General features: G+C 39.4%; 1 protein-coding gene across 3 annotated transcripts in view; it reads right to left on the bottom strand.

The window, feature by feature from the left end:
- Positions 1-10,323: 10,323 nt before the first annotated feature.
- LOC136872511 (gamma-glutamylcyclotransferase) overlaps positions 10,324-23,841 on the bottom strand; it is a 35,105-nt gene continuing 21,587 nt past the window's right edge. For all 3 annotated transcript variants that reach the window (XM_067146323.2, XM_067146325.2, XM_067146322.2), the window contains 2 exons: positions 19,168-19,301; positions 10,324-11,215 (listed from right to left, as the gene is read on the bottom strand). In XM_067146323.2, the coding sequence (XP_067002424.2) occupies positions 10,903-11,215; positions 19,168-19,301 (447 nt within the window). In that variant the 3' untranslated portion in view covers positions 10,324-10,902. The remainder of the gene's footprint in view (positions 11,216-19,167; positions 19,302-23,841) is intronic.

Raw genomic sequence — 23,841 nt, 5'->3', positions numbered from 1 at the left:
CTCTATTTCTGTGGCTAACACGCAAGTATTGTGGGTGGGCTTTTATATGCCTCCGAAAATATAGACTACTGTAGTTACTCTATAGTTTTTAACTATATCTGAAGTTCTTTGATTATTCATTTTCTTTATTTTTGATGTTATTCTATTGTTTCAGTGAGTGTTTTGTTTTGACAGGCAACGAATTGTACATACGTGTCTATGTACTGCAAACAAATAGTTTCTCCTTTGTTCAATAATTCTATATTTCTTTTTGCTGTGATGTGAATAAAAACTAATATTCCATGTTCTTACAATAAATAATACTAAGATATTTCAACATTGTTATTGCACAAAAACAAAAAACAAAAACCACTTTGCAACCTAAATTCGACTTTCAAAACTCATTGTTTAAAAATAGGTAGTGCAAGCGCCTAGCGTTGCCATATGGCAACATCAAATATCTTATGACGTAGCGATTCCAAAATTCTGAAACTTGTTTTATTAGTTTATTTTGGTCTCAAACATGCGGCAAAACACAATAAATAAGCAAATCTTAGAAAAAAATTAAATCAGGTGCTAATGGGTTAATTAAGGCCATGGTCACTTCCTTCCAACTCCTAGGCCTTTCCTATCCCATTGTCGCCATAAGACCTATATGTGTCGGTGCAATGTAAAGCCACTAGCAAAAAAAAAAAAAAAAAAACAGGGACCACAGATGGTGCACCAACAGCAAGGAAGGAAGTTGGTGAAATGGAGGAAAATATCAATGGAAGAGAGGAAACGATGTGTGAAGGGGAAACGTAAGGTGCAGGACAATTTTAAAGTGAATATACGAATAATAATAATGTTATTTGTTTTACGTCCCACTAACTACTCTTTTACGGTTTTCGGAGACGCTGAGGTGCCGGAGTTCTTTTACGTGCCAGTAAATCTACCGACATGAGGCTGACGTATTTGAGCACCTTCAAATACCACCGGACTGAGCCAGGATCGAACCTGCCAAGTTGGGGCCAGAAGGCCAGCGCCTTAACCGTCTGAGCCACTCAGCCCGGCTAAAGTGAATATATTTGTCTGAACTTTCAATTGCTGTTTTCTCATTAGTATTTTTTTTTTTAAACATTTCTTCCCATAAGAGGCACCTCACGGCACAGTTCTTATTGAAGTCAAATTAAACTTTCAGGAAATCTTCCAGTATACATAAGAGTGAAATTATACTATTGCAGTTGAGGGTCAAATGAATACTGAATTTTCTAAATCAGAGAAAGTTGCATGTTTGTATCTCCCACATATCTTGTCTAACAACAAAAATGCATAGTATCAGTTAATTCTATGAGTGTTTAGGACTAGTTCTGAAAATTTCAGATAGAAAAACAAAAAACTGTGATGCAAGGCATTTGTTCATGTTGCATGGTAATTTTCAATAAGAAGACCACATAACTCCAAAACTAATTAGCCAAATGTCTCAAATCTTTATGTGATTATTTCTCATAACACTCTGGTGGTCATGCGAAGAAAAGCCATGTCAGTGGTCGTGCGGATCACAATTTTGTGATCCATACTTTCTTTGTGATATGAGGCTACTCTATGCTATTTATTCAATAAATATGATTATGCATTATGGGGAGAATATTTTCTGTACAAAATAATTATGCATGCATTTATAAGAAATACCTGATTTTTTTTTTGATTTTTTTTTTTTTTTTCTAGGGGCTTTACGTCGCACCGACACAGATAGGTCTTATGGCGATGATGGGATAGGAAAGGCCTAGGAGTTGGAAGGAAGCGGCCGTGGCCTTAATTAAGGTACAGCCCCAGTATTTGCCTGGTGTGAAAATGGGAAACCTGAAAAATGACTGGACATTGTGATTTGTCTCACTCACTCCCTCCATAATGTTTTTGAGGTACTTTACTATTATACAGGGTGTTTCTAAATTACCATTACAGACTTTGAGGGCTAGCAGTGGAGACCAAGATGGTTAAGTTTATCATAGGAACTTGTTTCTGGAAATGTACCATCTTCCCGCTACCCGCAAAAAACCACCACAGCACACTTTCAAAGCTCCCGCGTTTTCGGCGCTCTGTTTGACTTCTTTTGCTTGTCGTCTGGGTCCAGTTACAGGCGGGGTTCGATGTGACGACCACCAACATCAACACAGACACGGACGGTACCTACGTATCATGTTCTTGTACACACAATCATCAATACCTGGTCCTACAACATCCGCCGCAGCCATAACCCGCGCCAGTATGTCTTCCTCAGATTCCACAGGGGTCTCGTAAATCAAGTTTTCATACGACCCCACAGGTAGTAGTCTAGCAGTATCAAGTCGGGTGAACATGCAGGCCAAGTAATCGGGCCACCATGATCTACCCACTATTGCGCAAATCTTTGGTGCAGATGATCTACTGTAATTACAGTACTGTGCGTACAGTTTACTGCTGTCTACATAGTAAAGAATTCCTGCTGTATGATTACAAGCAGAACAGCAGGTACAAAACGTCACGGTGTGGATCACACACTCAACTGAATGGCATGGAATTTCAACAAACCTGTAGGGGTATGAGACATCACGTGATTGTTCCCTGATGTACGTACTCTAGTCAGTGGCACCGACAGTGCGGGAGATTTGAACATGTGCTGTGGTGGGTTTTTTACGGGTAGCGGGAAGTGGGTACGTTTCCGGACACTAGTTCCTATGCTAAACTTAACCGTCTTGGTCCCCACTGCAAGCCCTCTAAGTCTGTAATGGGAATATAGCAACACCCTGTATGTCTAAACTGATATAGTCTGAAAGTGTTCATTCATAAAGAGACTATGCAACCAAAGGGTTGATCATCGTATTGCATTAAATATATAAATCGCCGGGCTGAGTGGCTCAGAGACGGTTGAGGCGCTGGCCTTCTGACCCCAGCTTGGCAGGTTCGATCCTGGCTCGGTCCGGTGGTATTTGAAGGTGCTCAAATATGTCAACCTCGTGTCGGTAGATTTTTATTGTCACGTAAAAGAATTCCTGCGGGACTAAATTCCAGCACCTCGGCATCTCCAAAAACTGAAAAAGTAGTTAGTGGGACGTAAAGCCATTAATATTATTATTATTAAAATATATAAATCTAATGTTACAAGAAATTCAGAGGAAATGTTACACTTCACTCACAGTCTGTTTTCAGGGAAGTTCTCCCAAGACATTCTCTTTATCACAACAAGTGTCACATACAGGTCGCTGGTGGTCAAGACACATCCAGCTGGTGCATACATGGCAGGTTTTCCTGGTTGTCTTGTTTTGTGATCGTCCGCAATATGGCAGCGGCCCATTTTGCTAATTTTAGCAGGAGATGAGACAGGATCTTCTTCAATTTTCAAAAGCAACTTTCCACGATGCTTAATTTCTCTTGGAATCATTTCCAGGTTGATCCTCTTTGCATTTCAGGTTTCATCAAATCCAAAGCAAGAGTTTTCAAGAAATTTCAGCGAGACACTACTGCATAATTTTGATTTGCAGAAAATATTATTTGAGCATTGATGCCGCCAATTTTCAGGCACTGGGCAAGTTGGCCATGTGGTTAGAAGCATGCAGCTGTGAGCTTATATCGGGGAGATAGTGGGTTCGAACCCCACCGTCGGCAGCCCTGAAGATGGTTTTCCGTGGTTTCCCATTTTCACACCAGGCTGTACCTTAATTAAGACCACAGACGCTTCCTTCCCATTCCTAGGCCTTTCCTTTCCCTTCGTCGCCATAAGACCTATCATGCAGTCGAAGAAGATAGAGGCCACCTCCGAGAATTCCTTGAAACATAAAAATGTCCACACATCTTATCCAACACATCAACACCATATTTTGTCCCACTGTATGCCGTGAAAATCTCTGGTTTTCTGTCGACACCTGTAGATTCATCTATAGCTGTATCATGATGCATAGCAGACACTGCTAGGACTGCTTTATTCTTTTTGGGAACGTAAGATACTAGAGTACATTGTTTATGAAAGCCAAACAATGAACTCTTTATCTCTCGGGTTTTGTTGGGCAAGAATTATTTTGGAATTTCCCTGTTATTTTTTCTCAGTGTTCCCACGTATGTTAGTTTCTTGTCCTCTAGTAGCTCAAGCACCAAAGGAATTGATGTGAACCAGTTATCGGCCGTGATATTCCTATTTGAACCCGCAGCTGGTTCCACAATACGTTTCACTATTTCATTTGGCACATTATTCTGCTTGAATGGTTCATCAGGTTGAACACCTACATATACTTCAAGGTTGTGAGTGTATATGTTTTTACAGTCAACGGGTGTGAATAATTTAATGCCACACTTTGCCGGTTTACTAGCCATGTACTGGCGAAATATGCAGCGTTCACAAAAAGCTATCAATTGTTCATCAATGGTGAGGTATTCACTTGAATTCTGCCTATAGTTCAATACGAAGTTCAGAAATAATTCTCTGAAGGCTACAACTTGTCCACCTACCTACGTTCAAATCTAGTACGATTATCACCAAACCAGAGGCAACGCATGAGAAATTTGAATCTTTGTGCACTCATAGTTACAAAAATAGCCTCTACTCCTGTTCCACAGCTATTGTCCCACAAATCTAACATATTTTGCCTTCTGGACTTCAACACACCAGCAAGATACAAAATATTTATACACACATCTGTAGGTTTTGCTTCTCTTTCACGCTGAAAATTATACCTGATTTTTTCAATGTAAATATTTGTATACTCAACTATTTTTTGTTTCGTGTTACTAGCCATGTACTGGCGAAATATGCAGCGCCAATGAAAAGCTGTCAATTGTTCATCAATGGTGAAGTATTCACTTGCAGAATAATTCTGCCTATAGTTCAATACGAAGTTCAGAAATAATTCTCTGAAGGCTGCAAACTTGTCCTCCTCCCTACGTTCAAGTCTAGTACGAATGTCATCAAACCGGAGGCAGTGCATGAGAAATTAGAATCTTTGTGCACTCATAGTTACAAAAATAGCTTCTACTCCTGTTCCACAGCTATCATCCCAAAAATGCCTGCTCTTAGGACCCGGCATGTGAACAATAATATTGTGGGAACATGTGCACGATGTTGGCGCAACAACTCACTTTCTCCACTTTGTTTCATCCTTTCCAGTATAGTAATTAGACGGCACAATATCATCAACAGGTTCTTCATCACCACCAGAAAATTATCCCTTGCAAGACCCTAGCTTCCTTGCTCAACAACATGCTGTGCAATTGCCTAATTCAAGTACATCACAATGGAAACATAAGTAGATCCTACAGATTAAATAATGTATTGCTGCAGGGTTCTGTTCTTGCTCCACTTCTCTTCAATCTCTACACGGCAAATCTTCCATCTACTGCGTGCCGAAAGTTTATATATGCTGATGACGTAGCCCTAACAGCACAGTCCACAGACTTTGAGACCACTGAAGCCATTCTCACACAAGATCTCCTAAAAATGGACAGATACTTCAACACGTGGCGATTGAAACCCAATGTAAACAAAACAGATATTAGTACCTTTCATGTAGTCAACAGGAGAGCCCATTACATTCCATAAGTTCAATTCAGAGGCCAACAGCTAAAATACTGTGCTCATCCAAAATACTTAGGTATTGTGCTGGATTGCTCTTTGACATATAAAGAACACCTTTGTAGAACAGCAGCAAAGGTTAAAACACGTAACGACATCCTTCACAAACTCAGTGGCATTAGTTGGGGAGCAAATGCTAATGTCCTCCGAACAACAGCTCTTGCCCTAGTAAACTCAGTTGCAGAATATTGCACACAGGGAAAGTTGATGTCCAGCTGAATGATACCATGAGGACATTGTCTGGCACACTCAAATCCACACCAATTAAATGGGTGCCAGTATTAACTAACATCCATCCTCCTCACCTTCGAAGGCTAACTGCTCTGAAGAAGGATGGTTAAATACACTCTTGCTGATTCATCAGGACTGCAACCCTCAGAAGCATGGAAGATTAAAATTTCGATATCCATCATGGCAACCGAGAAAGAGGCTAATTGAATCACAGTATAACATGAATAATGCCTGGAGGGAAGAGTGGGTGGCTTCAAACCTTGACCAGCTAGGGTTGATGTCTGACCCCTGTGGGAAACTTGCTGGGCTTCATTGAACAGAGTGCAGACCGCTCTTGGAAGATGCAACTTCTGGCTCCACACGTGGGGAAAAATTTCGAGCCCTCATTGCGACTGCGGTGATGCGGCTCAGAGAGTCCACCATGTTGTAATGATGTGCCCACTTCAGAGCTTCCAGGAAGGATACCACAAACTTCAGCGGCGAGTGAAGAGGCAGTGAACTGGATAAATTCTCTGGACATTAAATTATAAGTTATATTACCATCCATTGTTCCGTTGTCCGATTGTTGTTCTATCTACTGTAAGTGTATATTATACATATATAGTTTCTCTGTACCATCTATAGGCCATACGAAATAAATAAATAAATAAATAGTTGAAAACACTGCAAATATGTGCTAGCATTTTTGGCCCTGCTCTTAGGACCCGGCAAATGAACAATAATGTTGTGAGAACATGTGTGCAATGTTGGCGCAACAACTCACTTTCTCCACTTTGTTTCATCCTTTCCAGTATAATAATTAGACAGCACAGATCATCAATGGGTTCTTCATCGCCACCAGAAACACTGTCAGTATCACTGTCCACATCTGAATGAACTTCTACGTGGTCTTCTTCAACCTCGTCCTCATCCTCAACACCAAGCACTTCATTATCTTCCTTACTGTCTCGTTCATTCAGACATCAATTTATATTCTCATAGCCATGCATTTTGCTTGAATATACCAATAATTAATATAAACTCATAAAACGGAATAGACATATGCACAGGAACTGAGATTAGACACCGTAATAAGAAAACAAACAAAGTCAAAAGAAGTCACACTAGTGGTCACATGAATCACAGTTGTGATCCACAAGAATAAATTGCTTTATAATGCAACAACCATCAGTCAAGCTTAGCAGACTATTGCGTGTCAGAGAGGGGATGGGGTGCTAGGAAGGTACACAGATGCTCAAGGTCAACAGTCATACCAACAAACAGGAGCAAAAAAAAACAAAAACTAAACGGCTGGATCACTATTGTGATCCACACGACCACTGGAGTGTTATGAACACATATAGGTGGTTAAAATTTGGAGAAGATTGGTTGAAAAATGTAGAATTTCAATCAAGCCTCTCCCTCAGATGCTATGGCATTCAGCTAGTCTGACTAAAATTAAGAAATTGCTTTTACTTATATAAGGAGGCGACTGCAGGTTACTTTTACAGAAACTATTTTTTTGTGAGGATAATGTGTATGCATACATGTAATGTTCCACACAACTGTTTACAGAAACACAGTTTACATCTGGGCTTGAAAAATCCTTCAAGGTCTCGAAAAATTTGAGTAATAGAACCTTGAGTTATAGAAAAAATATGTGTAAAACCTATAAAATTTCACTGGGAAACGAATATCCCTTCGAGATATCAAAAATTTGAGCTATAGATGTTCAAATGGTAGAAGGTTGACTGTAATACTTCAAAAGGATTATAAACAATCTTTTTTTACCTAGTGTTGTAACTTATAACCTCTCTTCGCAAAGCGAAAGTCAAAGTTAAAGTCATCTCCGTACAGGCCATGAAGGCCCTTGAAGGAGTGAAAGGTAAAGGCTTCCACTATCCATAACCTCGGCACTAAGTGGAATATAATGGTCAGTTCTACACCCAGCCGCCTTTGCTCCAGGAATTAACCTAGTACTCAGTTTTGGTGTAGGCTGAGTGAACCTCAGGCCTGTGTGCACCTTCGGAAGTGGAAATCTCATTTATAAGCACTTCCATCTGTAAAAACTTAGATCCATCTTGAACATCAATTGGGAGGACCGTGTCACCAACCTTGCAGTTCTTGAGAAAGTGCATGCTATAAGCATTGAGGATATCGTCATTGGCCACTGTCTCAGATGGATAGGGCACGTCCGTCGCATGAGTGAAATCAGTCTTCCTCATCAACTCCTGTATGGTGAACTCTGCTTTGGCACAAGACTTCGTGGAGCCCCTTTGAGGTGTTTCAAGGATCAGCTAAAGCATACTACAAAAAGAGCTGGAATTAACACTCAATCCTGGGATACGCTTCCTGAGAATTGTACACTTTGATGCCCCACTGTTTCTACATCAGTTACGGTGTTTGAAGAGGAACGACAAGCATGGAGCTCCGTCAAGCTCAGCCCTGCCCTTCCCCAGCTATTCCATGCGAGTGTGAAAATGAAAACTGCTAAAGAATATGTTTGCTCGGATATGAGTTGTAGCTGACAACGATAATGAGAAGTCTTATTAAATATTATTTGATAGATGAACTTTGAATTTAAGGAATGTAATTGGGGCTCTTCTCTATTAATCAGCACATCTGTGAAATAGCTACACAATAAATAATTCCTAACTATACATATTTTATATAATAGAGGAAGAAACAAAGAAATATAACAGCACAGTGCAGTAGGAGGTACAGTTTATTATTTAATAAATTTTGTTGAATTAGATGTAGGTTAAATTATGAGTAAATTATATGACAAAAGAGCTGAAAATGTGACCACACTGGTGACTTGATCCTGAATCCTTCGCCCTCCATATAGGTGCATTTATCTGTTCCAATGGACGATAGCACAAGACATGATCTGTTCTTTGATGTTGAGATAGGCCATCTTTGGAGATCCAAAGGCAGATTAAATATAAACGGGAATTTGAATGTACCGCTGCTGTTAGTAATAATTCTGAGGCGAAGCATTGCCAGGATGTTGGTGGAGGTGTCTGGAGAAGGGGTTTGTGTGCGCGAACGACTGTTGAGAGCTGGGCTGCATCAGTATGCCATGAGTTACCGAGAGGTGCACACGTCTGTTGCACAATGCTTCATTATCAAATTTCTCACAAAAGAGAGCACCAAACCTTCTGAAATTTTGAGACAGCTCCGCGCACAGTTTGGGGAAGAAACACTTTCGCAGACTTGATTGTGTGAGTGGGCTAAAAAGTTTGTGGCAGGAAGAGAAGCTGTAGAAAATGAACCTCATGAAAGGAGATCGCAGACAAGCATCACTGCAGACAACATTGTTGCCATTCGTGACATTATTGGTGAAGATTGGCGAATAAAAATTTTGCAAATTGTTTAAGACGTAGGAATAAGTTGCAGAATTGTTCAAATCATCATCCGAGATGAACCCCATTTCATAAAATTTTCTGCCAGCTTGGGTTCCTCGTCTCCTCAACCAGGAACAAAAACTTTATGCCAGGAAGTTTGTCAGAGACTCCTGCGTCGCTGCGAGGAGGAAGGAGAGGATTTCTTGCATCATATTGTGATTGGGGTGCATCATTTCACCCCAGAGTCTAAGCAAGCAAGCATGGAGTGGCGGCGAAGAGACGAAGCAGGTCCGGTCAAGGCCAAGACACTCCCATCTGCTGGAAAGATGTTTGCAACCACTTTCTGGAACTCTGTGGGTGTTTTGCTGGTGGATTTTCTTCACGAGCAAAGGACAATTAATGCAGGCTATTACTATCACCTTTTGGATGAAGCAAAAGCTGTGTACCACAACAAGCAACCGATCCGAAACATCGTTCTTCTCCAATGACAATGCAAGGTCGCATACTGCCGCTTTAACACAGGAAAAATTGGAGGAAATTCACTGGACTCCTCCGGAACTCCCTCCGTATAGTGCAGGTTTATCGCCCTGTGACTACCATTTATTTGGACCACTCAAACAAGACCTAGGAGGACAGCAGTTCAATAATGATGCAAGTGTAGAAGAGTTCGTGCACAACTGGCTTAGCACACGTCCCTCTTCTTTCTATCAGGATGGCATTAAAACTTACCAGTCCGATGGAGAAAATCTGTATCCAAGGCAGGACACTACACAGAAAAGTGATCTCTATATGTGTATTTTTTTTGGTTGATGCAATAAATTTTTAAAAAAGAATTCCCGTTTATGTTTCATCCGCCCTCATGTCTATCGGGCAATAACTGGATTACTATGAAACCACATGATGAAAATTAGAATATCCGTTGTCAGCCAATGCTAGAAATTGACATTTTTTATTATTTTTAGCTTAATCCTGTAGAAGGTATAGCTTCTTCTAAAGCAGTTGTGGTTCTAAGTCAGTTTCTGGCATTGGCCAACAAAGAGAATTCTGGATTTCAACAAACTTTAAGAGCAGCTCTTGAAGCCATTTTGGTGAACAAATTTCCCACTGTAGATCACTGGGGTATCCAAATGGTTTCTTTTTGAGGATATAGTAACATTAGTTGTAAAAGAACATTATAAATGCTTTTCAAACTGTATTCAAATTTTATTCAAAATTATAATTACATACAAAAATAAATATATTTCACCCATGTCTTAATTCACTTGATACTTTGATGAAATTTGATCGGCATATGGGAAATTTAGGGCAGGCAGTCAGTCCTCATAAATATTCAGCTACTTAACTAAGAACAGTCTAACTTAATTCAGTTCTTACTCAGTTTTAGTTAAACATTTATTCACTAAGCTTGAAGATGATTTCTTATGATAACTTCTGAATTTTACTTAATATGCTGAATTCTCTCTCATATTTTTATAAGTTACAGATGCTAGAATAAGCATAATATTTATTGAAACTCTTTTCTCATGCCAGGAAAAATTACACATTTCTTTTTCCTCCTCAGACAATATTTTCTAATATATACTGTAAATTTTAATAATCGTCGTCCACTTGGATAGATTATGTGCTTATCTTCTTACCTTTTCTTTCCCACACCCCACCCCCAAATTGAGAAACGCTGAAGGGAACAAAACATGAGGTACACAATAATATTCCACTTTTCTTTAAAAATTATGTATGTGTATATATAAGATATAACAGATTTCACGTAGTTGAACCAGTGTGTAATTATCCATATCTTGTTATAAAAGGGTAGGAAGGTAAATATGTTTTAAATGGAAAGTTGCTCTCTTGCCCATTATCTGGTATAAGTTCAAGAGAGCTAATATAGGATTCGGGTAGGCACGACTCCTTTGCTCCTTCAATAATGACTTTTAAGTAGGTCTTTGATGGGCGTCTCTCCTCTGGTAGTTCTTGATATTCCTTCAAGGGTGGCGGAATATCATATAGCTGATAGGTACGACAACTAAGCTTCTCGTGGTCAGTTGTTTCTATGGTGACCTGGAGTGGAAAATAAACTCCCTTGTGGACAAGTTCTTGCCTGGATAGAAAGAAAAGACTATTTCAATAACATTAATTATAGAGCAATTCATATTTACCATGGTAAAAATTTTGATATGAAATGATATAATATGAAATGTTTTTGAATCATTTGCAGTAAATTAATTTTACCCAAAGCCATTTCCTGTCATAGAGAGTAGTTTTATATATGCTAAGAATGACAAATTAGTACCTCACTCCCAGACCTCACTTACGTGTACTGCCATACATAGTGGAGTAGGAGCAAAAATCAGTATTGTATAATGATCATTGGTCCTGAAAGGAATACTCCAGTACTATCCCTCATGGTTGAGGCAGTAGAGAATGTATCCAGTATCTCCTGCCTGTGGCAAGAGGCTACTAAAAGGAGAACCTCATGGGCTTTCACTCAGGGAACATGGGTTGCCAACCATGGAGCCCATAGCTAAGTCCTGGCATTGCTTCCATTTACTTGTGCCAGGCTCCTCGCTTTTATTTATCCTATCTGACCTCCCGTGGTCAACTATTGTTCTTTTCTGATCCTGATGATATTAGATCTGTGAGACCAAGGGCGTATTTCATTTTCACGCCCCTTGTAGCCCTTCCCTTGCTTTAGCGGATACCGTCCCCCTTCAAAGGAACAAACCCTCCTCTAGTGTTCGGAGAGAATGGTTGCCTAATTGTACTTCTTAAATAATCACTTCTACATCACCTATTCCAGCATTAGGGCCTTCTATATCATTGACACATGTTCACAATATTATCAGCATTGTAACTGCATGGATGTCAATAACCACCAAGCATGCCACGATGATGGATTAGAAGTAAGTTTGAACAACTTGGAGATTTTTTTTGGTAATATCTGAAGCTAAATCTTTTTAGTTTTTGACTCAGTTGATTAACCTTTTCAGTCCCGAGCCTGTTGATGCATTCAATGCATTATATTTTGCTCAAATAAGTTTTAAAAATTCACCATAGAAAATTAGTGTGTTTCACTAAGTTGTTTTATTCGTGTAGCATATATGCTACATCAGGACTCAGAGTCGACTTTCCTACCATTATTACTTTTTTCCTTAAATTATTTTGTTTTATTGTAAGTAGATAAAACTACATGTAGAGCATATGCTACATACGGACTGAGGAGGCTAATAACTGTTCGGATCTTCAGTCTGCCAAAAACTAAATTTGAGTTATAAATTTATGAACTACCTGAAAGAGAAAACATCTGGTAACAATATTATACTTGAAAAAGAAACAACAATTAAAATAGAATGCATGTTTCATACTTAAAGGAACATCATCAGATTCCATCAGATTACACTCAAATATTTACAAATGTGTAAACATTTGGTAAGGAAGCGGCCGTGGCCTTAGTTTAGGTACAGCTCCAGCTTTGCCTGGTGTGATAATGGGAAACTACGGAAAACCATCTTCAGGGCTGCCAACAGTGGGGTTTGAACCCACTATCTGCCGGATGCAAGCTCACAGCTGCGCGCCTCTAACTGTACGGCCAGCTCGCTCGTTGAATGCTTTTTATTTGTGACAATAAGTGTATCAAATTGTTTCAAATCTCCTAAAAGTATAGGGGTTTTTGTATGGGCTTTTTTCTTCATGTGGCTATTTCTAGCCGAGTGCAACCCTTGTAAGGCAGACCCTCCAATGAGGGTGGGCAGCATCTGCCATGTGTAGGTAACTGTGTGTTATTGTAGTGGAGAATAGTGTTATGTGTGGTGTGTGAGTTGCAGGGATGTTGGGGACAGCACAAACACCCAGCCCCCGGGCCATTGGAATTAACCAATGAAGGTTAAAATCCCCGACCCAGCCGGGAATCGAACCCGAGACCCTCTGAACCGAAGGCCAATACGCTGACCATTCAGCCAACAAGTCGGACACTTGCACGTTGATAAAATCTTATGCCTGTATATAACTGATGATAGCCAAGTAAGAATTCCATTTCTATTTCTTCTATGGTTTCCCATTTTTACACCAGGCAAATACTGAGGCTGTATCTTAATTAAGACCAAGGTCACTTCCTTCCAGCTCCTAGCCTTTTCCTATCCCATCGCCGCCATAAGACCTATCTGTGTCGGTGTCACGTAAAGCAAATTGTTGTCATTTCTATTTCAAAAAATTTTCAGTTGAAAAAATGGTTGTAAAATCCATGAAGTGGGAGCGAGAAAACAAGTCTTCTGTACAGTATGCATCACAGTTGGCTGTTCCAGTGATGCGACGAAGAATCTGTACAAAAGGAACAGAATGAGTGAGAGAATAAACATGTTGACACCGCACATTTGGCTGTTAGTCTTGAAGCATAGAACATGTCAAAATGGGAAAATGAAACATGTTTCGTAATGTAAATAGCTTTATACCAATATTTTTAGTTAATGGTAGCCTAAAGGAAGTCAGGTGTATCACACCAGAGTTTTGGTATATGTTCTGCAGATCTCCATTATGCATGAAACAGTATGTGGGACCCTCAGAATGATCTTAACTTGCCAGCTTCCTTCTTGAGACTTGCCGGGAGAAAGTAAAGTCGGGCTTCACTTTCTCCAGAGTGGTATCTCACTTCACAGATTCTGTGATTAGACTTCAGTATTTCTGCTTTAAGAATTTAAAATGAATTTAATTGCACATGAAAGATGGACATGATCAGTGAGCTCAGTTATTAGTATTGTTCATGCTAAAGCAGCATCTGATGCCTTAATAATAATAATAATAATAATAATAATAATAATAATAATAATAATAATAATAATTTTGTTTCTTTGATGTGTATTCTAATCCTAACAGTCTTAAACAACATAATCACAAATATTCATAAAAATCTAAAGTATGGGGTCATAGAGCCTCTGTTGTCTGACCATAAAGGTCTCTGGCTTAAATTTCCATTTGCAAGTAAGGGAACATATAATGTCAAGCAGATTAAGTGTTTTAGGTCATTAAATGAGGGGAAAGGGCCGATGACTTTCGATGTTATTAGGCCCCTTTAAGCAACAAGCAAGCAACAAGCACAAGCTAATGAGGGGAAATATCACAAGGTTGAGGTATGGGTTAATGGAAACAGACTGGCAGAATTAAATTTTAAACTGCAGCAGTGTTACAGAAGCATTTGAAAGATTTATAGATAAAATATGCTCTTTCCTGAATGTAAGATGTCCGAAAAGAAGTAAGATAGAAAATAGGACAAACAATGGAACAAGTAAACATGGGTTTAATTGGTATACTCCCTATCTTTCAGCCATTAGGAAACTAATGATACCACTTTATAAGAAATCTAAGAATGGTAGTTCAGAAGATAAGTATAGGTACAACAACGGAAAGCAAATATACAGGAGGAAAAAATTAGCAAAAGTTAGGGCCAATGAAAATTATATTAGAAACTCAAAAAATATTTGTAAAGCTGCCTGGGAAGTTATAAATAAGGAAATAGACAGGAAGGTAAGAAAGGTACCAGTACCCATTGAACCAGATGTCTTGAATAATTTTTCCACAAACTCAATACAAAATATTGCCAATCCTGGTAATCAGTCTATAGAGAGGGACAAGACTCAACCTACAACTATGCCTACAGTCATGGATATGTGAGGTAACCAGCAGCACCAACGAGGTAATTTCACTAGCAGATCAAAGTTCACATGTGAACTGCACACCAGGTGATATTAAAAAAATAGTTACAGAACTTGGTAATTCTAAAACAGAAGATTATTATGGTATCTCCAACTCCCTTTTAAAAGAAATGATTGATTTAATAGTGCTCCCACTAACTACACTCATAAACTGAGTATTGAAAGAAGGGAGTTTTCCAGGCGATCTGAAGATTATATTAATAGTTCCAGTTTATAAGAAAGGAGATAAAAATAGTCCAGACAGCTACCGACCAGTAGCACTTGTGCCAATCTTATCAAATATAATAGAATATTCTATGAAAATACAACTTTCAAAATACTTTGAGAACAACAATGCTTCCCAGTGTGGTTTCAGGGCAGGAAAATCAACCACTAAAGCTGTAGAATGTGTAATCTATGAAATTTTTTAATTTCGTATGGCTATTTCTAGCCGAGTCCAGCTCTTGTAAGGCAGACTATCTGATGGGGGTGAGCGGCATCTGCCATGTGTAGGTAACTGCGTGTTATTGTGGTGGAGGATAGTATTATGTGTGGTAGTGTTGGCCACTGAATGCATGATTCGAAGCAGTGTATTGATTCATTCAAGTGTCCGAGTGAATCGATTTACAGGAACGGCGAGCTCACGGCACACGATTCAGCTTACTCCCAGCGGACAGTGCTGAGTGGCGCACTCACTGGACGTTAACGGAGAGCCGAGCTTCCGCTGCAGTGAGGCAGTGAATCATGGGACATCGAAAGAATCGTGAATGAGCCCGGCTCAGTGAGACACAAGATACACACGGCTCCTTATCGGCTCACTGGACACGCGGAGAGCCGAGCTTCCACTGCAGCGAGACATACAGTGAGCCATGGCACACCGAAAGAATCGTGAACGAGCCGGCTCAGTGAGACACAAGGCTCCTTATCGGCTCACTGGACATGCGGAGAGCCGAGCTTCCGCTGCAGCGAGACATACAGTGAGCCATGGTACAGTACACTGAAAGAATTGTATGCTATAATAGATTCTCGAGCTCAGCTCATTTGAAAATAATACCCATTTGCATTCACTGTCCTCTCCTTACAGGGAGGTTTAAATAATAGATGGTTTTATTTGCAGTGTTAAAAAGGTAGTCAAAACATATTTCTGAAGTAGCTAGTAAGTAGGTAGGCTATTAGGTTATATTATTTATTAGTTTAATGTATCTTAGTATTATAACTTAATTGACATTTGACAATTAAACTCTACTCTAACCTGCCCTATGACTATGAGTCATGCTTATGACCACTCAAAAGTACCTGTTTTATATTGGGAAGAACGGCTCAGTATTCTCTCAGTTCATATCTCATATCGTTGCACAAGACTTCAATCATATGTGGACAGATGCAATAACTTAACCAACAGTATGTTGAATCAGAAAACCAGCGGGCTACTGTACATCTCGGGTAGCCTACACAAAATATGGCGATTTAAAAAAATCCTCAGCTGATAGAAAAATACATATTTTCAAAAATGACTGAGTGAGTTGTCGTGTGGTTAGTATCGCATAGCTATGCGCTTGCATTCAGGGGATGGTGGGTTTGAATCCCACCGTCAGCAGCCGTTAAGATGGATTTCCGTAGTTTCCCCATTTTCACACTAGGAAATGCTGGGACTGTACCTTAATTCAGGCCATGGCTGCTACCTTCTTAACCCTAACCTTTCCCATCCTGCGTCGCCAGAAACCTTCGATGTATTAGAGTGACTAGCATTTTTTTCTAAGAAAGGAGTTCATAGTATGAAGACCAGATGGCAGTTGCAAGCACTGAATGCTGTTGCTACTGTCTTACCAGCACATACTACACAGATGCAGTAGGAGCGGTGACTCATGTGCCGTGAATCAGATCACTGTATCGATTCAGCAACGTGAATGGAATCAAATGAATTGATTCAGTAAAATGAATGGAAAATTCTAAATTCCCATGGAGGGAATTAGATATTTTTCACCAACAGAGCATGTCAAAAATGTCAAAAACATATCAGATGTAGGGTTTTTCAGGTGTTTGCTCTATTAACCAGCGTTTCATCTTAGGTCTGACACTAGACTCATCAGAGTGGGATGTGTCAGACCCTACCCACTGACGCTGGGGTGTATGCAGGTGAATTGCTAGGCGGGCAATAATTCCATTGTGAAGATTTATCTCCCGTATGCATTTATCAGACTGTGCCTCTTATAAGGGCTTCTGATAAGTTCACCTGCATACACCCCAGCGTCAGAGGGTAGGGTCTGACACATCCCACTCTGATGAGTCTAGTGTCAGACCTAAGACGAAACGAATGCCTGAAAAGCCTTACATCTGATATGTTTTTGACATCAGTAAAATGAATCGAATGTCCCATCACTAATGTGTGGTGTGTGAGTTGCAGGGATGTTGGGGACAGCATAAACACCCAGCCCCTGGGCCATTGGAATTAACCAATAAAGGTTAAAATCCCTGACACAGCCAGGAATCGAACCTGGGACCCTTTGAACCGAAGACCATTATGCTGACCATTCAGCCAACGAGTCGGGTCTCTGAAATAATAAATAATTTTGAGTCTGGTGCCACATTTATTGATTTTAGCAAAGCTTTTGGTACAGTATCACATGAGTTACTAATTTGTAAATTTAAGCATTATGGTGTTAAGGGTCTTGAACTATCATTAATTAAATCTTTCCTCACAAATAGAAACCAAAAGGTAACGGTTGATAATCAACACTCGGAGTTACTCCAAGTAACAACAGGAGTAGTCCAAGGGTCAGTAGTCGGGCCATTCCTTTTTCTTGTGTATTTTCATGACTTTTCTGGAAACTTATCAGGCAAGTCTGTACTTATGCAGATGACATTACTCTCATAACAGCAGATAAAAAATTAGAGAATGTAGTTTTCAAAACAGGGAGAGGTTTCAGGAGTCATTGGCATGGTTAAAGGGGAATAAATTGGTCTTAAATTGCAACAAAATGGAAGAAATTTTCTTTCATTTAAGCAGTACAACTAGGGAGGACAGCAACAAATCAGTGAAAATGTTAGGATTCCATTTAGACTCAAAACTGAGCTGGAATGTTCATACACAACTACTATGAAAGAAACTGCCCCGAGTGATATTTTTACTGCAAAAACTGAAGAAACATGTTAGCAAACCTCGAATTATATCTACTTACTATGCTTCCTTGCATTCACATCTACTGTATGGAACAATTATGTGTGGGGGAATTCTACGGGTGCTCAGGATATTTTTATATGGCAAAAGAATGCAATCAGGTGCATACAGGGAATTTCAGACAAGCTATCATGTAGAGTTGTTTTCCAAGAACTGGGAATAATGTCTCTTCCCTTAATATATTATACTTATCAATGCATAATGGACATCAAAGGAAACCTGATTAATTACCCATTAAGAAAGGAGGTACATCAATATAATACAAGAAAAAGACATGATATAGGCACTCCTCATGTTAGATTAAGGAAAATACAAAAATATCATAACTACACAGGAATGATACTCTTTAACGAGCTCTCACTGGAATTAAGAGATATACAGTATCTGTGAAATCCTTTCAAAAGACTCCAAAAAGCTGGTTTATGGGAAAAAGCATTTACAGTATACAGGAATTTAAAGAAAAATTTGTGCATCTCCATATAAATTTGTAAATATGTAGATATATTATTTGTTGATACAGCATAAAATAGTACAGTATAGGTATATTCCAAGGGAATGAATGATGTTTAATAGTTCAATGTATGTAAGCAAAGTCATCTCCATACAGGCCATGAAGACCCTTGGAGGGGTAGAAAGTAAAGGCTTCCACTATTTTTAACCTCGGCACTTGATGGGGTAGAGTAGTTAGCTCTACGCCCGGCTGCCTTTGCCCCCAGGAATTAACCTGGTACTCATTTTTGGTGTAGGCTGAGTGAACCTCAGGGCCATACACACTTCCGGAAGTGGAAATCTTGTTTCTTAAATTTTACGGCTTCCTGACAGGGATTCGAACCCACGTCCTTCCGGGTGAACCGAGCACGCCTTTACCGCCTCGGCCAGGCAGCTCCTCAGTGCATGTATAGTCACAATTTTTAAGAGTATATTTTTTATGGATTGTTGGACTGTTGTCTGTTACAATGTACATTGTTTGATGATAATAAATTCTGTTCTATTCTAAAATATATGCTGAGGTGTCTGCATATTTTTGTTCCGCATGAGTTCTTTAATGTGATAGAAGCCAATGACATGGACTGTTAACATTCTCAGATACCCTATTCCTATCAACTTCAGCTGGGATTGAACCCACTATCTTAAGAACAGAAGGACTATAACTAACCAACTGCACCACTGAGGTTGACAGCAGTTTCTTACCTGTCAAGATTAGGTAGGTTGGAAATGTCAATTTCCCATACAGCTCCCCAGGTAACAGAACCTTCCTGAGGCACTATGGTTGCCACACAGCCTTTCCATCCAGGAGACCAGAAATTGAAGTCAAGCCGATAATCCTAAAAAAAAAGGAAGAAAAAAAATCACACACTGAAAACAGTGAAGGGTTTAACAACATATTTTAAGAACAATTATGCCATATCTATAGAGCAGATATCTCACTTTCGTTTGTTACCTGAAATTGAGGTACCTTACTTCCAAAATATCCATAGTGTAATTTCTTTTAAAAAATCAAATCCATTGAGCTCGATAGCTGCAGTTGCTTAAGTGTGACCAGTATCCAGTATTCGGAAGATAGTGGGTTCGAACCCCACTGTCGGCAGCCCTGAAGATGGTTTCCCGTGGTTTCCCATTTTCACACCAGGCAAATGCTGGGGCTCTACCTTTATAAAGGCCTTGGCCACTTCCTTCCTACTCGTAGCCTCTTCCTGCCCCATCGTCGCCATAAGACCTATCTGTGTCGGTGCGACCTAAAGATACTTGTAAAAATTAAAAAGAAAAGAAATCAAATCTTATTAGGACAGTTAGAAGTAAAGGCATATCACCATCACCTATTGAGAAAACCTTGTAACTCTGTTAGAAAATAAGAGGAGTTACAATGTTGTTATTTGGGGGAGGGATGATTATTTTAAATTTGAGTTTTTCCACATTAGGTTAAAAAATGTAACTATAATCAGTATGTGAGCTTCTTCATAAGACTAGTATACCTTATCCTTATCTACTTCTTGTCCGGCTTCATGGCTAAATGGTTAGTGTGCTGGCCTTTGGTCACAGGGGTCCCGGGTTTAATTCCCGGCGGGGTCGGGAATTTTAACCATAATTGGTTTATTCCCCTGGCACGGGGACTGGGTGTATGTGTCATCTTCATCATCATTTCATCCTCATCACGACGCACAGGTCGCTTACGGGTGTCAAATCAAAAGACCTGCACCTGGCAAGCCGAAGTCCTCGGACACATCCCGGCACTAAAAGCGTTACGCCATTTCATCTACTTCTTCGCATGGTTATTGCATTGAAATAGAACAAGATGTAATTCTAACAATTACTGATTCTATCCCTCATGAAAGCATAGCAGAGAATGTTTTATATCACTATTTTTCTTATGAACTACCTCCTTACCATGTCCTCATAGCTTTGACTCCTATTTCATTAAATATTAATTATCTCTTCCCCTCACCTTAACAGGCAATTCAGTTAATTCAGCATCAAAGAGCAGAATGTCTGGCCATCCTAGAGGAAACTGTTAATCACATCAATCCAGAGAGCAGGGAATTTTGGTTAAATTCCTAAGGATGGTTATGTTTTCAGTTCTTTTTTCTTGCAATCGAAGCATAACTACTGTACAAGCAAGTTTTGTTGGGCGCTGGCTTTATGGGGAAAATAAGGGCAGGAGAGGAAGAAGAGTTTATCTTTGGTGGTCAGTTCTGCAGTATTACCAACTAAAGAAAGTGAAACAAATGGAAAGGTAGTAAATTTAGTCTGAACAATATTTACTTCATACACAATGTTTTCTTTATATATAAATGAAGAGAAAAATAAATCATAAGTAATAGAGCCAATGTAAAATAGTGCAGTGCTGTAGATACTTGCGCCCATCCTGTTTGCACTTGCAGTCCCGAGAAACACTTGCAGGAATGTGACAAAATGTAAGCGGGGAATTATGATCATGCACTAAAATGTTTTAATTTTCATATTAAATCTTAAGTCTCTAAAAATACTAACAAGCAAGATATTAGACTGATACAAGGTGAATTATTTCTGTTATGTGATATCATATTGAATCCTATGATTGTGAAAATGAAGCGTTTATACCAACATAACTATCTCATACTTCTCCCTGCTATAAACCTTCTCCCCATATAAGCAGTAGCTCGTTCTATAGACTCGCTGTACAGGAACATCAACTGGCTGTACTCCATTTGGTTATTACATTTCTACCTTTGCTGTGCAACTGCCTTTCCAAGGAGGAGTTCAGAGTTCCTGAGGTGCACATAATGTGACTGGTGTCAAATCAGTCATAGAGCTTATTTTATTCACTAAATCTGTTCAAAAGAACTAATGAAAAACAATCCATTATCACCAGAACACAACACACTAGCATGGCAAGCATGACAAGACTAAAAGCTTTGTAGTAGGACCAAAAGATGTCAGGGCAGTCAAAGTGCATTCCACATTTTAATGTTGCTAGCTCCACATACGAAGTTGATCAAAACTTACTGAGTAGGGCCGAGCGCTCAAGAAAACTTGTGCGTGTAGTACTTATTTGTTTTGTAGCAATTTTTCAATTACTACTGTGGTCTGAAATTGCACTGGTTGTCATCCAACTTATTCTCCATGATGAATACTATGGTATTTCAAAGAAATACTATCAACTTCTCAGTTCCACCCTGTGGGTGGAGGTGGTAGAATATATCCACTGTATTCCTTGCCTGCTGAAAAAGGTTCCTAGAAGGGGACCCAGGGGATTTCATCTTGGGACAGTAGATAGGTAACCACAGGTCCCCTAAATGAGAACTCGTGTCCTCATCCCGAGGTGGTGCAGCTCTTTTCAGGCACACCCCCATTGGAGGTGAGCTGCATGTACCATTTCAACCACAACCAGCCCTCCTGCCATTCTTAAATTTCTGGCAGTACCGGGAATTGAACCCGGGCCCCTGAGGACCGCAGCTAATAACAGTAACCATTACGCTACAGAAGCGGACGGTCCCCTAAATGAATTGTGCAATGCTTTCACTTAGTTGTGTCAGGCTCCTTGCCTTCATCTTTCCTATCTGACCTTACATGGCCAACTCTTGTTCTTTTTGAACCCCAACAGTATTAGGTTGAGAGTTCTAGGGAGTCTTTCATTTTCATGTCCTTTGTGGCCCTTATCTTCCATTTTCTGACACCATTTTTTGAAGTATCAGACCTCTTCTATTTTCCCCTCTGATTCATGTTAATAGAGGATGGTTACCTGGTTGTATTTCCTCTTTAAAAAATAATCACCATCACCACTCCTCAGTAAGACATAATATACTGTTCTTTCCTCTTCCTTGAGTGCAATTTCCTAACCACCTATGGTCTACTTAATAATCAATGAAACAAATTCATTACTGCTTCAGCCTTAATTTGTAGCAAGTTTAAAAGTTTGACCTTTGTCCATTTGCCTAGATTGGAAATCACCAAGGATATTATGCAGAACTGCCTTGGTTTAGGCAATGATAACGCTTTGACTGTCTGAAAAGAGAAAAGAAAATAGGACGCTGGAAAAATCTCAAGCTCTTCTTCTTCTTCTTCTTCTTCTTCTTCTTCTTCTTCTTCTTCTTCTTCTTCTTCTTCTTCTTCTTCTTCTTCGTCTTCTTTGTGTGTGTACATGAAGATAAGTACAGTATTAAGATGAATACAAACACCCAGTCCCCAAGTCAGAGAAATTAACTAGATATGGCTGAAATCTCCAACCCAGCTGGGAATCACACCTAGGTCCCTCTAAACTGAAGGCCTTGGATGCTGACCATTCAGTCAAGGAGCCAGACGTTAGCCACCCTGAATAAGAAATGGAAATGGAAAAGTTTAGCAAAATGATTTTATGAGTCACTCATTTTTCATTCTAAGTACTGTAGACCATAGTGAAAAGGTTACCTGGTCAGTAAATTCTAGCTTAAATCACTCCCTAAGGTCTAAGAGAGTAAGACATCACTACATATGGCATATCTGAAGTTTAAATGGAAATGAAAAAGTTTAGAAAGATGATTTTATGAGTCACTCAGTTTTCATTCTAGATACTGTAGACCAAGGTGAAAAGGTTACCTGGTCAGTAAATTCTAGCTTAAATCACTACCTAAGGTCTAAGAGAGTAAGACATCACTACATGTGGCATATCTGAAGTTTATGAGACACTGTTCTCAAAAGTCAAGTTTCATGATTGCCAGTTGCTTATTTGATTTGACCAATATTTCTCAAGCCAACCATACAGCTGCCTGATCATCCCAGCATTGTATTACTTTAACTTCTGAAGGTACTTTCCAAGTACTGAATACAATGCTTTGGGAGACTTACTCAGTGTTATGGAATTAAGATTCCTACTTTTCATTTTAGAGCAAGTATTGAAATAAACAAAGTTGGTGGGAAAACCATAGCTCTTTGGGTTAGGAGGAAATACCAATCCAGAACCCTTGAACATCTGGGGTTATCCTTCACCTTTCTAGAATTGTAAACCCTGACTTCGGTCAGGAATGTTTTGATCGGAAGATCAGACAATCAACCAAACATGAAGAGTCTTCTAACTAATAAATCTACTGGCTTGGACCAAAAACCCAAGCAAAGACATCATTCGGATACGGTGGGATGTCACTTAGAAGATCAAGGTGAATCGGAGCATCTGGTGAGCCCAACAGATGTGCAGGCACAGCAATTTAAGAAGAAACTTAAATTCAACAAGAAAGGAAAGTTTTCATACTTTGCGACATTAAATATTAACTTGCTAATGAAACTTGGTGAGTTGAAGAACTTACAGATGTAATGGATCAACATAAAATCTTAATAACAGCACTTCAAGAACTTTGAAATACAAATCAGGATCCAATTGAATCAGGAGAATATCGTCTCTATAAAGGACCTCCA

The sequence above is a fragment of the Anabrus simplex genome, chromosome 4 (assembly GCF_040414725.1).
Source record: "Anabrus simplex isolate iqAnaSimp1 chromosome 4, ASM4041472v1, whole genome shotgun sequence".
NCBI classification, from domain to species: Eukaryota; Metazoa; Arthropoda; class Insecta; order Orthoptera; family Tettigoniidae; genus Anabrus; species Anabrus simplex.
This window is presented reverse-complemented; position numbering and strand designations above follow the sequence as displayed.